Source organism: Panthera pardus, unplaced genomic scaffold (assembly GCF_024362965.1).
Source record: "Panthera pardus isolate Hobbes unplaced genomic scaffold, ASM2436296v1 HiC_scaffold_348, whole genome shotgun sequence".
In the NCBI taxonomy this organism is placed as follows: Eukaryota; Metazoa; Chordata; class Mammalia; order Carnivora; family Felidae; genus Panthera; species Panthera pardus.
This window is the reverse complement of record NW_026526930.1, coordinates 87,788-102,141: the sequence shown is the minus strand read 5'-3', so window position 1 is coordinate 102,141 and position 14,354 is coordinate 87,788. Positions and strand designations below refer to the sequence as shown.

At 44.4% G+C, this 14,354-nt stretch overlaps 1 protein-coding gene across 1 annotated transcript; it reads left to right on the top strand.

Moving 5' to 3' along the window:
- Positions 1 to 3,141: 3,141 nt before the first annotated feature.
- LOC128774642 (synaptonemal complex protein 3-like) lies at positions 3,142 to 13,551 on the top strand. The gene is made up of 9 exons (XM_053893691.1): positions 3,142 to 3,215; positions 5,698 to 5,866; positions 6,368 to 6,437; positions 6,591 to 6,625; positions 8,283 to 8,400; positions 9,306 to 9,405; positions 10,903 to 11,001; positions 12,851 to 12,955; positions 13,089 to 13,551. Exons 2-9 carry the CDS (start codon positions 5,737 to 5,739, stop codon positions 13,140 to 13,142), a joined length of 711 nt encoding a protein of 236 aa, XP_053749666.1. The 5' UTR covers positions 3,142 to 3,215; positions 5,698 to 5,736; the 3' UTR covers positions 13,143 to 13,551.
- Positions 13,552 to 14,354: the final 803 nt, after the last annotated feature.

Here is a 14,354-nt window from a genome sequence, read left to right as displayed (position 1 = left end):
TTAAAACATCTGGGCATCAAAGGACATTCTCAACAAAGTGTCCAGGCAATCCATGGAATTGATAACAATGATTGCAAACAATCTCTCTGATAAGAGAGTAAAATGCTGAACATATAAAGAGGTCCGGCCAATCAACCACAACCACCACCGCAACTACAGCAAAGGTCATCTGATTAAAAAATTGTCAAAGGACTGGAATGGACATTTCTCCAAAGAAAGTATACAAATGGCGATAAGCGCATGAAAAGAGTCTCAACATAACTAATAATTACTGAAATGCAAATCAAAACCACAAGGAGACAGCACTTCACACTCATTTGGATGCCCATTATCAAGCAAACAAAATACAAAAACAAAACAAAGACAAAAAAAAAAAAAAAAAAAAACAAACCCGGAATAACAAGTGTTGGCATGGATGTGGAGAAACAGGAACAATTCCCCACTGTTGGTAGGATTGGAAACCGGTACAGTTACTATGGAAAACAGTATGGAAGAACCTCAAAAACTAAGCAATAGAGCTACCATACAATCCATCAATTCTGTGGCTAGGTATATGCCCAAAAGACGTGAAAGAAGAGAATCAAACAGATACAGAGTGTCAGAAAGATATTTGTGTACCTGTGCTCATACAGCACTTTCACAATAGATAAACGTGGAAACAAAGTGTCCATCCACAGATGACTGGAACCCCCCCCCCCCACAAAAAAGTGGACTACATGGGGAAATCATCTCAGAGGTCAGCCCAGCCGCCGCCACCGCATGCTGCCCTTGGGGGCCTCGACCTGTCTTGTCCTGTCCTGTCCTGTCGTGTCCTGTCCTGTCCTGACGGAGCCCGGGAGGACTCTGGGAGGGACATCACCTCATAGGTCAGCCCAGCCGCCCCCATCCCATGAGTCCTCGGGGGCCTCGTCCTGTCCTGTCTTCTGTCCTGTTGGAGCCCCCGAGGACTCCGTGGGGCCATCACCTCAGATATCAGCTCAGTTGCCACAACCCCACACTGCCCACAGGGTCTTGTCCTGTCCTGTCCTGTCCTCTCCTGTCCCATCCCCTCATCCGGGGGATGCCTCGGAGACATCACCTCAGAAGTCAGCCCAGCCGCCGCCACCCCACATTGCCCTCGGGGGCCTCATCCTCGTCCTGTCCTGTCACAGTCCTCAAGGACTCCATGGGATCACCTCAGAGGTCAGCCAAGCAACTGCCGCCCCACACCCTGGTCCCCTCGTGGCTGAGTAGACGCCCCCGCCCACCTCCCATGGCCAGACAGAGTCACCAGACCCGCCTCCCCACCCGCCTGGCCTCCCTAAGGGTCCCTATGCCCCACCCTCATCCTCTGTCTCTCTGTCCCTCCCTCCATCCCTCTACCTGCACGGCGACCTCCACACTGAGTCCTCTGCGAAGCTCCTCTGAGAGCCTCGGGAGGGCAACGAACTCCCCAGCCGTGCCTGGGCAGGAGCGTCGCTGATTGGTTGGCTAGGTGCACGTGACGGGGGCGGGACCTTCGCCGAGACACGCCCCCTGGAGGGACTGCCCAGGACCTTGGCGTCCGTGCCAAGGGTGGAGGCCAGGGCTCGGGGTTTCCCGTTCTACCGCCGAGGACGTTTCGCAGGCCATCCTCCTGGGAAATCACAAAAGGACACCGGAGTGGGCGACAGGTGCACCTTTCCTATGTGGGGGAATTTAACAATTCCTACTCCGTCTCCTCCCGGGACCCTTTCCACCCACTGCTTCCGCTTGCAGAGGAATGGCCATCCTCCTGAGTGTTCTGTGTAAACCACCCCCGTCCCTTTTCTACCGCTTTTGGTTTTGTTTGGTTTTGTGGAAGGCCCGTGTGTGTATCCTTGAATATCCTTGCTTCCTGGTGCGTTGCCTGGGTATTACAACAAACTGTATCGCGTTGTGCATAGTATTCCGCCACATTCTTTCTCACCCAACATTGTGTCCTAACAGTGACTATACTATTCCGTGGAGCCACAGTGCTTTCATTTTCCCTGTGGTAGCACACACCGTTGCGGAACCACTCCTCGGTTCGTTCATCCATTTTCCTGTCCATGGACACGTGGATACTTTCCACTTTAGAGCCCTAAAAAGCAGTGATACTAGAAATATTCCAATGCCTGGCGTCCGTGCAATATGCTTTGCGGCGTCAGAAGGAGCCAAAGAGGTTAAAGCAGTTAATGACCTATTCCTAGGTCATAGGCTAGCTGAGTATTCAGTAGAACAAAATTATTTCCAACGTATGTGACTACACCAGCAGGTTGGGTTCTGATTGTTCCATATACGCACCAATACTGGGTATAATCAGATTACAATTGGCTGGGGAAGGGTGGTGGTGTGGGGAGGATGGGGATGGTGTCTGTGCTGGTGGCGTTTGCGGTGGTGGTGGCGGCGGCGGTGGCGGTGGCGGTGGCGGTGGTAATCCTCTTCAGCATTTCTCCCACACTAAGAAGAATGAGCTCTTTTTTATGCTCATTGGCCAATGCAATTTCCTTTCCCACCACATTTATCTATGCGGGTGTTATGACCTTTCTTCCACTGGGTAGGATGACTTGCTTACAGTTTTGTAGAGCTAGATATCAGTCTTTACAGCAGCGTTTCCCTCTGCCTTTTTATCGCAATAAAATAGAAACAATGCAAATTGTACCTGTTCAGCCATCTGTAGGTGTACAGCTCAGTGGCATTAAGTACATTCCCATTGTACAACCATCACTGCCATCCATCTCTCAACCTTTTTCATCTTTGCGGACTGAAACTCTGAACCCATGAAACACCTATTGCCCATTCCCTCCTCCTCCCACCCCCTGGCAACCACCACTTTACTCCCTTTCTCTATGAATTTGGGTACCTCATACGTACACCATTTGTCCTTCTGTGACTAGCATATTTCACTGAGCATAATGTCTTAATTCCCCCACATTGGGAAGGTGGAGGCTTGTGCACCTGTCGCCCACTCCGGTGTCCTTTTGTGATTTCCCAGGAAGATGGCCTGCGAAACGTCCTCGGCGGTAGAACGGGAAACCCCGAGCCCTGGCCTCCACCCTTGGCGCCAACGCCAAGGTCCTGGGCAGTCCCTTCAGGGGGCGTGTCTCGGCGAAAGTCCCGCCCCCGTCACGTGCACCTAGCCAACCAATCAGCGACGCTCCTGCCCAGGCCCGGCTGGCTAGCTCGTCGCCATCGCGAGGCCCTCAGAGGAGCTTCGCAGAGGACTCCGTGTGGAGGTTGCTGTGCCTGTGGAGGGGTGGAGGGAGGGACAGAGAGACAGAGGATGAGGGTGGGGCATAGGGAAGACCCTCAGGGAGGCCAGGCGGGTGGGGAGGTGGACCCGGTAGCCCTGTCTTGCCATGGGAGGTGGCGGGGGGGTGTCTTCTCAGCCATGAGGGGACCAGGGTGTGGGGCGGCAGCGGCTTGGCTGACCTCTGTGGTGATGTTCCCATGGCGTCCACTGGAGCTGTGACAGGACAGGACAGGACAGGACAGTAGAAGACAGGACGAGGCCCCCAAGGGTCCTGCGGGGTGGCATCAGCTGGGCTGACCTCTGGGGTGATGTCCCTACGGAGACCTCTGGGCTGTGACAGGCCACGACAGGACAGGACAGGTCGAGGCCCCCGAGGGCAATGTGGGATGGTGGCGGCTGGACTGACCTCTGAGGTGATGTCTCCGTGGACTCCTCTGTGGCTCTGACAGGACAGGAGAGGACAGGACAGGAGAGGACAGGGTAGGATGAGACCCTAAGGACAGTGGGGTGGTGGCAGCTGGGCTGACCTCTGAGGTGGTGTCCCCACGGAGTCCTCTGGGGCTCCACAGGACATGATAGGACAGGAGAGGAAGACATGAGAACGAGGTCCCCGAGGTCAGTGTGGGGTGGCAGGGGCTGAGCTGACCTCTCAGGTGATGTCCCCACGGAGTCCTCTGGCATTCCAACAAGACAGGACAGGACAAGATGAGTACAAGGCCCCAGACGGCACTGTGGGATGGCTGTGTCTGGGCTGACCTCTGAGTTGGTTTCCCCATGGAGTCCTCCGGTCTCTGACAGGACATGACAGGACAGGAAGAGGACGGGGCCCCCGAGGGCAGGGTGGGGTGGCAGTGGCTGGGCTGACCTCTGAGGTGATGTCTCCAGGGAGTCCTCTGGTCTCTGACAGGACATGACAGGATAGGGGGAGGATGAGGCCCCCGAGGGCAGTGTCTCACGGTGGTGGTGCCTGGGCTGACCTCTGAGTTGGTGTCCCCATGGAATCCTCGGGGCTCCAAGAGAACAGCACAGGGCAGGACGAGACCCTGAGGGCAGTGGGGTGGCGGTGGCTGGGCTGACCTCTGAAGTGATGTCCCCACGGAGTCCTCCGGGGTTCCCAGAGAACAGGACAGGACAGGTTGAGACCCCGAGGGCAGTGGGTGATGGTGGCTGGGCTGACCTCTGAGGTGATGTCCACGGAGTCCTCCGGGGCCCCAAGAGAACAGGGCAGGGCAGGACGAGACCCCGAAGGCATGTGGCATGGTGGTGCCTGGGCCGAATTCTGAGGGGTGTCCCCATGGAGTCCTCTGGGGCTCCAAGAGAACAGGACAGGACAGGTTGAGAACCCGAGGGCAGTGGGGTGGCGGTGGCTGGGCCGACCTCTGAGGTGATGTCCCCACGGAGTCCTCCAGGGCTCCGATAGGACAGAACAGGACAGGTCAAGGTCCCTGAGAGCAGTGTATAGAGGTGGCAGCTCTATGGACCTCTGCATGATATCCCCACAGATATCCCACCGGGACTCCCACTGGACAGGACAGGACAGGACATGGCCCGCGAGAGCAGTGAGTAGAGGCGGCAGCTGGGCTGACCTCTGCGGTGATGTTCCCATGGAGTCCTTTGGGTCTCCAATAGGACAGGACAGGACAAGACAAGGCCCCCGAGGGCAGTGCATGGTGGCAGCGGCTGTACTGACCTCTATGGTGATGTCCCCACGGAGTCCTACAGGAATCCGACAGGACAATACAGGATGAGAACAGGTTAGGATAGGATGAGGTCAAGGCCCGCAAGGACAGTAGGGGGTGGCGGCAGCTGAGCTGACCTCTGAAGTGATGTCCCCACGGATTCCTCCGGGGCTCCGAGAGGACACGACAGGACAGGACAAGGACAGGACAGGATGAGGCTCTCGAGGGCAGGGCTGGCAGGGTCCGCAGGATGGGAAGCGAGCCCGACGTTCCCCTCTTCAGGACAGGGCCACACCTGGTGAGGAGGCGGCATCTGCGTCTGTCCCTCCTGCCCAGCCGCTTGCCCTGCAGGACTGCTTGGTTGTCCTGGGGTCCAGATGGCATGTCGAGGAGACCCCTGACCTGACTGTCCCTGGACAGGTGCAGAACGGTTTCTTCCCCATCCATTTGGAGGGGACACTTCTTTTGGCCACGGCCAAGTTTGGGCCTCCAGACCAGCACGTTGTCCCTTGGGGACCGAGAGCAGGGGACAGCCGCTGTGCCAACATAGGGGCAAGAATCTGGCAGAGGGTCCTGACACTCAGGTGTCCTGGGGCAGGTCGCAGCCAGGGAGAGGGGGTCACAGCCACGGGGGGCAGGGGTCTGCTGTCACCATCGTCTTTGTCCCCTCCTAGCCCAACGAGAGACAACGAGGACGCGCATGCTCTGATCTGCGCAGAGGACCCTTGCCTGGCATCGCTCATTGACCATGTCCCCATTTCTTTCACGCGTGTTTGCACTCACAAGGTGCAGGAGAGCTGTCTGTACCTGAGAAGACACCTTGGGATGGCGCCACCTCGGAGGAAGCGCCTGAGGAGAGCTGCGAAGGCCCCGGTGGAGGCTCCGCGTATGGCAGCCAATGACTTTCGGGGACAAGAGAGAAGAGACCTGAGTGGGACAGAGGCTGTTCCTGAAGGTACACTCTATCTGACACCTTTGCAGATGCAGCGCCTGTAGATACCACCCGCGGGGCAGGTCGCTGCTTCTGAGTCCTTGGCATTGTAAGCAGTAAAACACGTGTGTGTGTGCGTGTGTGTGTGTGGGTAAAGCGGTTTCATGTACCGGACGTTGCCCACTCGATCCTCCCATCCCAGACCAGGATTACAGAAGCTTAGATAGCAGCACTTCTGCTCGCTCGCAGTTGCTCTTTCCGGAATGTCTCACACGTGCCGGGTGGTGTAGTCTGACCTTAACCCTGAAAGGTTTGCAACACTGTCTCCAGAGCATGGTCCTCATCCCCCATCCAGTTTCATCTGACCCTGTGCATACGTGCTTCCTTCCTTTCATATGTCTGCCGTAAAGACTTTTGCTTGCAAGAGGCCTAAAACACTCCACACGGCGAGGCTACCGCCCCCTGAAAACTGATCAGAATACCATACTTCCTTTTAAAATGCTTTCCACTTTTATTTCAATGCAGGAAACAATCCAATACCGGATAAGCCCGGGGAGAGCAGTCCTTCTGCAGGAACATTTGAGACAGATGTGGGGTAATGTCTTCATAGTGTTATCACCTGCCAGCTCTAGGCAACATGGCTCATACAATTATTCTCCATAAAATCCTAGAATGACACATTTCCTCCAAAGCAAATATGATCTTTGCTTATCCTTACTCAATAATGTTCCATGTAACTTCTTCACAGGAATGAAGTACAGAAGATGCTGGAAAGGCTTGGAGGTATGTTTAAGTGATATTTGCAGTCAAAACAATTGTTTAATCCATACAACTTTTATAAATGGGAATGTTAGTGAGTGGATTCCAAGACTGGTTTTAATGCCTTGTTCTAGTATAGAGCACTTTATACCAGTATTTATAGTGTGATTCAACTTTGTAAGTTTCTTTACTGACCTTTTGAATTGTTGATGTGGAAAACTGAAAACGGTACTAACAGTCGTGAGGTAAGAATGATGCCATTATTTTATGCACGTGTACACTTAATGTACTGTGTAAGAGTGTGTGAGAAAAGTTTATACTGCCTTTTGTGTGCACAGCTTAGGTGATGTATCAACGTGTATTGCCAATTTTAAATTTTCTTAATTTTGCTACCTTTCATAACTTTCCAGTGTGCTTCCCTTTGGAGTAGCAGCACAAATCGAATCCTCTAATATAACTCTTTATTTTTATTTTTCATTAACAAACTGTGTAGCTGCAAAGTAAAGAACTCTGCTAGCTAGTGAGAAGTGTCTAATCATATCCAAACTCCTAAATTTTATGTTGTTCTGTCAGATGTCACTTACACCATCTGCACTATAGGACAGTACACTTAGCAGAGTCTGAGTCAATATGTGGCTCTCCATAGAGATCATCCTTACAGGCAAGTATCTTTTGAAGGCTTTGCTCTATTTGGTGGTGACAAAGTGCTTGCTTTGTGAGGTGTCTAATAAACTTCTTATTATAGATGGATTCTGGGTGTATAAAATATTTTTATTGTAGTGCAGATCCTTCATGACTACTGAAAAATAACTACGGACTGTAGATCCATAAAGTCAAATCATATGCTCTGCAAAGCGTTATTTGAAGTATTCAGATTCTGTGAAATGCAGCACTTATGGATGAAAGTGTTATATAAAAAGCTCCATGAAAATATTTTTTTAAATGTTTTTGAATTCATTTATTTAAACTAGAATTTTACACCCACGGCCTTTGTCTCTGTTAGTAAAATGCAGTTAAAAGCATCACTCACTAGATTGCTTGAAAAATAATTTTTTAATGTGCGATATAATTATTTTTATCCTTTTTGAGGGTCATTTTTAGGAAAATACTTTCGTGCTTTTTATATAATGCATTCTAATGGTAACCCATCCAAATGTATCCCTTGAGTTGGAGGACATTTACCCATGTAAACGTGTCCCTTGAGTTGGAGGATATTTTATAAGTTTAGAAAAATGTGCGTGTTAGCAAATTTTCAGAAGGAAATTAAAGTCTGTCTTTGAGATTCTTTATACACATTTTGATAATGAAAAATATATTGATTATTAAGCCCTTTTCATTATCTCTAAACTAAAAGGTGACCTGCAGTTAGAAAAATTAGAATTGGGATACTAGCACTGGAAAGATTTTACAGAAAATAGTGAGCAAATCTTGCTTTTTGAAATGATGCCTGAATTATAAATTTTATTTTACTTACTTTGTTTTTTGAAGTGTAATTGACATACGACATTATGTTAGTTCCAGGTATACAACATAGTGATTGGACATTTATGATGTCTGTATTATAAATTGTAAATGTACTTTGCACATTGCCAAGGCAACATTTACCTGTACTGATCTGAATATATGAAAACGAAATAACTTTCAACATTTAAATTTCAGTGAATATCTATTTTCCATACAGTTGACATTAAACAGGCTCTTCTCACAAAGAGAAAAATGTTCGAAATGGGTACAAAAGCTTCTATCAAAACCACTAACGAAACAATTGAGCATGTTTGGAAACTACAACAAGAACAAAGGTGAAGTTGTTGGAGTGTTTTTGTTTTTGTTTTTGTTTTTGAGTCACGATGACATTTGTATCATTTCTTCGTATTCATTGGCGCAAATAACCTAAGACAAATTCTATTATATTGAATTTTCCAGCGAAAAACACATTTTGCTTGTTTTTTTTTCTAAGCAGATAAATTCCTTAGTTCTGTAACCTCACTCCTTAACAGATTCTGAGATGTATTTCCTAGAAGCCAATAAAAATGACCTTTCTTCCCTTTCAAATAACAATTGAGTTTTCTTCCTATAACATTAATTTATATTCATTCTAGGCCTACACTAGCTGAACTTCAGGTAAATGTCTTAAACCATTATTCTTGTGATGGTTAACTGTATTCAGTTATGTAGAAAAGGTTAATCTTATATTGTAAATAATTTGCATATTTTAGGTAAATTGTGTTCACCGTTCTTTAAAAAAAAAAAAAAAAAACATTGTTCGGGGGATATATTTAAGTGAAATATTCCTGTTTGGAAATCTTCTATGATAAATGGATATAATATCCTCATTGAATGAATCTACTTATCGTATCAGAACATATATGCTATTCAGTAAGAAGAAATGAAAAGTAAACTGCTTTTAGATAAAATGAATTTTTCTGGAAAACTGATAGTACAGTAAATCCTCATTAGCTTTTAAGAGGTAAGGCATGTGAGATAGCTTTTATGTTGGTCAGTTAGGAACAATACTTTTGGAATAAGAGTAAATTGTTCATGTCACCTTTCTGCTTCCCATGAGACTGCTATTTCAGCTGCTGTTATGCTATTACTGCCTTCTCCTTTTGTAGTGTAAATTGTGTCAAATCAATTTTGTTTTGAATACGGTTAATTCTTTCATGTCTTTATGAATTATGACAGTGCTCATTATTATGTTTTACAGGCGGAATCTTCATCTCAAATATTCTCAGCAGTTTCTGACTTTGTTTCGGGAGTGGAATGTAGACATGCAGAAAGCCCAGAAACAACAAGAGAAACTAGCCGTTGGTATCAGCTTTGGCTTTAAAATTGATTTATTTACTGTATCAAAGTCTCAAGTAGCGATAGGTCATGCAAAAACACAGGAGAGAATGTAGGGACCATGAGCCCAGATGGGTAAAGGTGGGTAGAAGATGTAGCGGTGGGAGACTGAATGTCCTCTCTGAATTGCTTCTGTCTATTTAGGGATACAGGAAGGCCACCAGTTAAGAGTTAGAGTGGTAGAGGAGGTGTTGCCTCTCGGGAGCAGAGAAGAAGTCCTGGAACTGTTTCCTGAGAGCAGGCCAGTGAATGGACTAGGGAAATGCCATTGCCAAGCAGCATTATGGTCTAACTTAGGTTGGTGTCATAGTGACCATGAATTTAAAGTGAGACCACATTGCATGGTTGTGGCAGAGCAGCTGGAGAGTTGGATTTTCCAGGGTTGGGGTTTAGCCACGCAAATTGGCGGAGTGAAAAGGGGGTAAGGTACATGTGCGAGGGCATAGGTATAATGATTGACCATGGCATTTAGGCCAGGAAGGAGGAAAAGGAAGAATATGAGGGTGGGGATCAGGGGCAATGAAAAGTCATAGGATCCATGGGATGTTAATCCTGAAAGAGTGTTGGACTATAGTAAGAAAGGGAGAGAACTACAAACAGGGAGGTAGAGGTTGAATATTGGGGGGAAAAATGGAGAACCAGTATAGTATAGTGGTCCAGAGCCTGGACTCTGGAGCCAGTTTTTGGGATCCAATCCTGGTTGACCGGTACTAGCTGTGAAATCAGCCACAAATTGTTTATCCCTGTGCCTCACCCAGGTTCCTCACCTATTATGGAAGGAGACATAATAAAAGCACCTGCCTCATAGAGTTGTTTTGAGGATTAAGTGAGATCATATATAATGTTTATTTAAAATGGTTCAGAATAGTACCTGACACACAGCTCCTATATAAGTTTTTGCTCTTATTAATATAATGTAGATGTTGCAGTTATTGGGAATGACAGAATCCAGGGTGTGACTATGTAAGTGAGCGACTGAAGTAGGGAAGAGGACAAAATTGTTGTTGGAGATCAGGTCAAGGAGCAGAAAGGCTGGGATCATCTGTGTGCATACTGAAATGACCAAGAATTAATACATGTTTTGAACGTTGTTAAGAAAAGAATATTCCCTCTGTAACTACTGTTAGGAAGGATCAGTGTATAGATTTTTGACTACTTGTAGTAAACACATTCTTGGAAGGGTCATTTGTGGGTTTTGAAATCAAGAGTTAAAACCTGTTTTCCATATTGGCAAGAAAAAAAATTTCCTACTTAATGACTACTAGGTAGGATCATCGTATTGTTTTTGTGTATTAGTGGTGAACACAGTTATCTAAACTCGGTCATAAAGGTTGTTACAACAGGAAATGTTAACAAGTATTGATTTAAAGAATATTCCTTTTAAACATGATGTATGATTATGTTTCTCTAAATATTAAATGTCACCCACATTTTATCATCCTTTTCTTTTATATTTGTAGAGTATGTTTCAAGAGCAACGAAAGGTTCTTCAACAAGCTAGAGTTGTTCAGAAACAGAGACTGCAAAAAATTAAAAATTTATACGTGCAATTCTTAGAGGTATTTGGCAACATAATACATTCTTATAAAACATAACATGTGTACAAAAGTAGGAGATAGTTTGTTTCTTTCTGAATCTATGTGGGGGGAAAAACCCAGTTAGGTTGTACATCTGAACCGTTAACCATTTTCCATTTGGAGTTCGTTGCTCTGTATTTAACATAATTGGTAAATGTGTTTTGATTTTGGGGATTAATTAATACTTTTGTGGGAGTCATTTAAAACAGGGAACTGTAAGCTGGGGATTTTACCTAGAAATACATGTATCGTGTAGAAAAGTGGTACTTTATCAACACTTTAATCATAATTTTTTGTGCAACAATCAGTTCGGAGGAGATCAGCAATAAATATATAGTGGAAACTAAGAAGTCTATAAGTCACTTCTACATGCCTTTTACTTGTATTGAAGGTTTCTGTTAAATATGAGTAGGCAGTGGTAATTGATGAATACTGCTTTTATTTCCAAATGTGTTACGTGTTTTGTGGCATAGTTGCTTTTGGAATATTAATGATTAATAATGACTTTATATGCAAACTTAAAATCATAAGAGAAGGTCTAAATACAATATAACAGGATGAAAAAGCCACAGGAGGACCAAACGTTTGTGAATTGAGAATGATCTGCTGTGATATTTGCACATTGACCAACTGTCCTCAGTGACACAGTCCTCTTCTTCATGCAGATATATACTTATTTAGGAGGCAGTAGAATCCTGCACATTCCTCTTCTTTTTTCTTGGTGTGTGTTGGGCGGAGGGGAGGTGTCCTTTACTTCTGCAACGGTACCTTAGTATCTTTCTTCGAATTCCAACTGCTGCTCCCTAGTTCAGGATTTCATCATTCCTTGCTTATGCTACTAAACCCTCATCTGAGTTCTCTTTTCCAGTCCATCCCTCACCATTCTGCAATATGATCTTCCAAAGCATAGACCTTCCCTCCTGAGAACCTGTCGTTAGCTTCCCATTTTAGGCCCTCAGGTATTCAAAGTCTGTGCCCCGCTTCCCCCATAACAAGGCTCCCTTTGTAGTTTTATACTTAACGTTCATTCTTTCCTCCCACCCCTCCAGATTGGTTGCTTTCTCTGAACTAACGCACCATTACTTCCTTGTTTCTAGAATACTTTCAATTGCCTCTTCCGTTTACCTACTGAAATCTTATTCTTTTGCCAACTAAATCAGAATCAATCTTATTTTCCACTACATAGTCACGGCAAGTTGTGTTACCTTAATTGTTATAAAGTTTTTGTGTTGTTTTTATTTACATGTTTTTTTGTTCTCACTGGAATAAGGAAGGAAGAGATCGTGTATTCATTTTTAAATTCCCCCACAGCACTTTTTATGTAGGCTGTAGTAGATCACTATTTGTTGGGTGAATAGTAAAGATTTAGAACATGTTTGTTTTTCATAACTTAAAGAGGTCGTGTCACAGATCATTTTATTCCCTCCAGTGTAATCATGCTACATTGATTATGAGTCATTATAAATGCACCGTTACATGGTGTCTAGAAAGCTTATCAGAGAGTTTTAAAATGATGGCATCTCATTCAGTGGGACTGTCAGTCTTTTTCTTTTTTTCCCTCCACCTTGACCTTAACTGTTTAGTAACCCATTGTTTTGAGCCTACTACTGTTGTGCCTCTATACTAATAATATTTGACTCAAACACAACATTTAAAAAATTTCTTAGGTGGGTATTTTGGTCTCCATGTATTAGGTATAATATCTTACTTGGAATAAATAACGGGCATCCTTTGCATATTAAGAGATGTTAGTTTTGAAATTTGCTTTTACATGTTTAGTGCGTGAGATGAAAAGTGGTGGTTTATAACTAAACTAGGCTTTTTGTTTTAGAGTATGCAGGACTTAGAGAAGGACCATGAACATCTTCTTACTGATGAACAAAGTGAAGTTAGAGAAGAAATGACCAAATTGCAAAACAAAATTATGATGGAAGTTGTAAGTATTTAGTGCATATTTAATATTAAGAACTAACAAGGGATGTGAGCATTGGGGTATTTTGTTTGCTGAAGTGTATATAACAATGACCTAAATAGCATGTAAATGTTTAATATTTCCTTCCTTGAAACAGCAACAGCAAGAGCTGGCAATTGTTCAAAAGTCTCTTCAATCCCTGTTATTCTGATGACTTTGAAGAAAGAACTTGAACCTAAGTGCTATGATAGAAGCATAACATTAGCTACACTGAACCACATTGCGGTAGTTTAAAAATTGTAGTTGAAATCAGTACATCTTGTTTACCATAGCTTGCTTGTTTAGTGCAAGAATCTTTTCCTGCTAAAACCCCAAGCCCTAAACAGTTATGTGGGTAGCAGCAATTCCACAATTATATGTATTAAGCTTTCAGCCCTTTGTTAGTAATGATGACTTTGTGTACTTAACACTGTCAATTAACTTTTAGCAACAGGATGATTTAATTTGAGGCTTGGCCTCCGTGGATCTGTATCAGTCCCAAAAGGTTCAGAGCACACATACAGAAAGAAGGTTACTTTGCTTTTCCTAAAGGAAAAATAAAATTAAAGGGTATAAAATCTATCTTACCCGTGTGCCCGCTTGTATTTTACTCATTAGTTTACAGAGCCAATTCTAATAAATATGATTTCAGAAAATATACTCTACTGCCTTATAAAAATTATTAAAAGCAAACATAAGATTGTGGGTTTTTTTTGGAATAAATTAAACTGCCTAAAATCATTGGGAGTACAGAACTAGATACATAAGTATCAGTGCTGAGACATGGGTTTGTGAAAATGTCATTTCCACAAAGACACCAAAATGTCATTTAATTGGTGTTGGTTCACTATTAAATGACACTTGCCCTTAGCATTGATTGAAAGTATTTCATTAATATGTACATATACCTAATGACTTATGGTTTAAGTATTTCACATCTCTCTTTAAAGATAAATTACCTATAGTGCCTTGTTTTCAAGTTTAATGTTCATTGAGTATGTGGAACGTTGATTTTATATTTGAGAACTAATAACTTGAATAATTCTTATACCTTTCTTTTTGTAATGGGCATTTTCTTTTTACATTTAATAACATAACACCATCTTCGTTTGGGCACGTTATTTAATAAACATGACATTGTTTCAGAATATATTTGGAATAAGTCAGTTAAATGTGTTTTTTTCTGAGTTCCTGAAGTTGCTCTCATGAATCATTCAAAATAAAGCATTTCCATTCAGAGGAGAGGATTTATTTTCTCCTGTCTTTCTGCATTTTTTTAACGTTAATCCTGACCCCTGTATACCACCCTTCTGTTTGTTTTAAGGCTTTCCAAGTTTTAAAAAAATAAGCCCATATGGAATCTCTTTTTCTAACTGCAACAACG

Excerpts from the sequence above, each read along its gene's own strand:
- LOC128774642 (XM_053893691.1), top strand. The coding sequence starts at position 5,737 with ATGGCGCCACCTCGGAGGAAGCGCCTGAGGAGAGCTGCGAAGGCCCCG. Across the intron at positions 5,867-6,367 it reads GACAGAGGCTGTTCCTGAAG|GAAACAATCCAATACCGGAT; the intron begins GTACACTCTATC and ends ATTTCAATGCAG. Across the intron at positions 6,626-8,282 it reads GATGCTGGAAAGGCTTGGAG|TTGACATTAAACAGGCTCTT; the intron begins GTATGTTTAAGT and ends TTTTCCATACAG.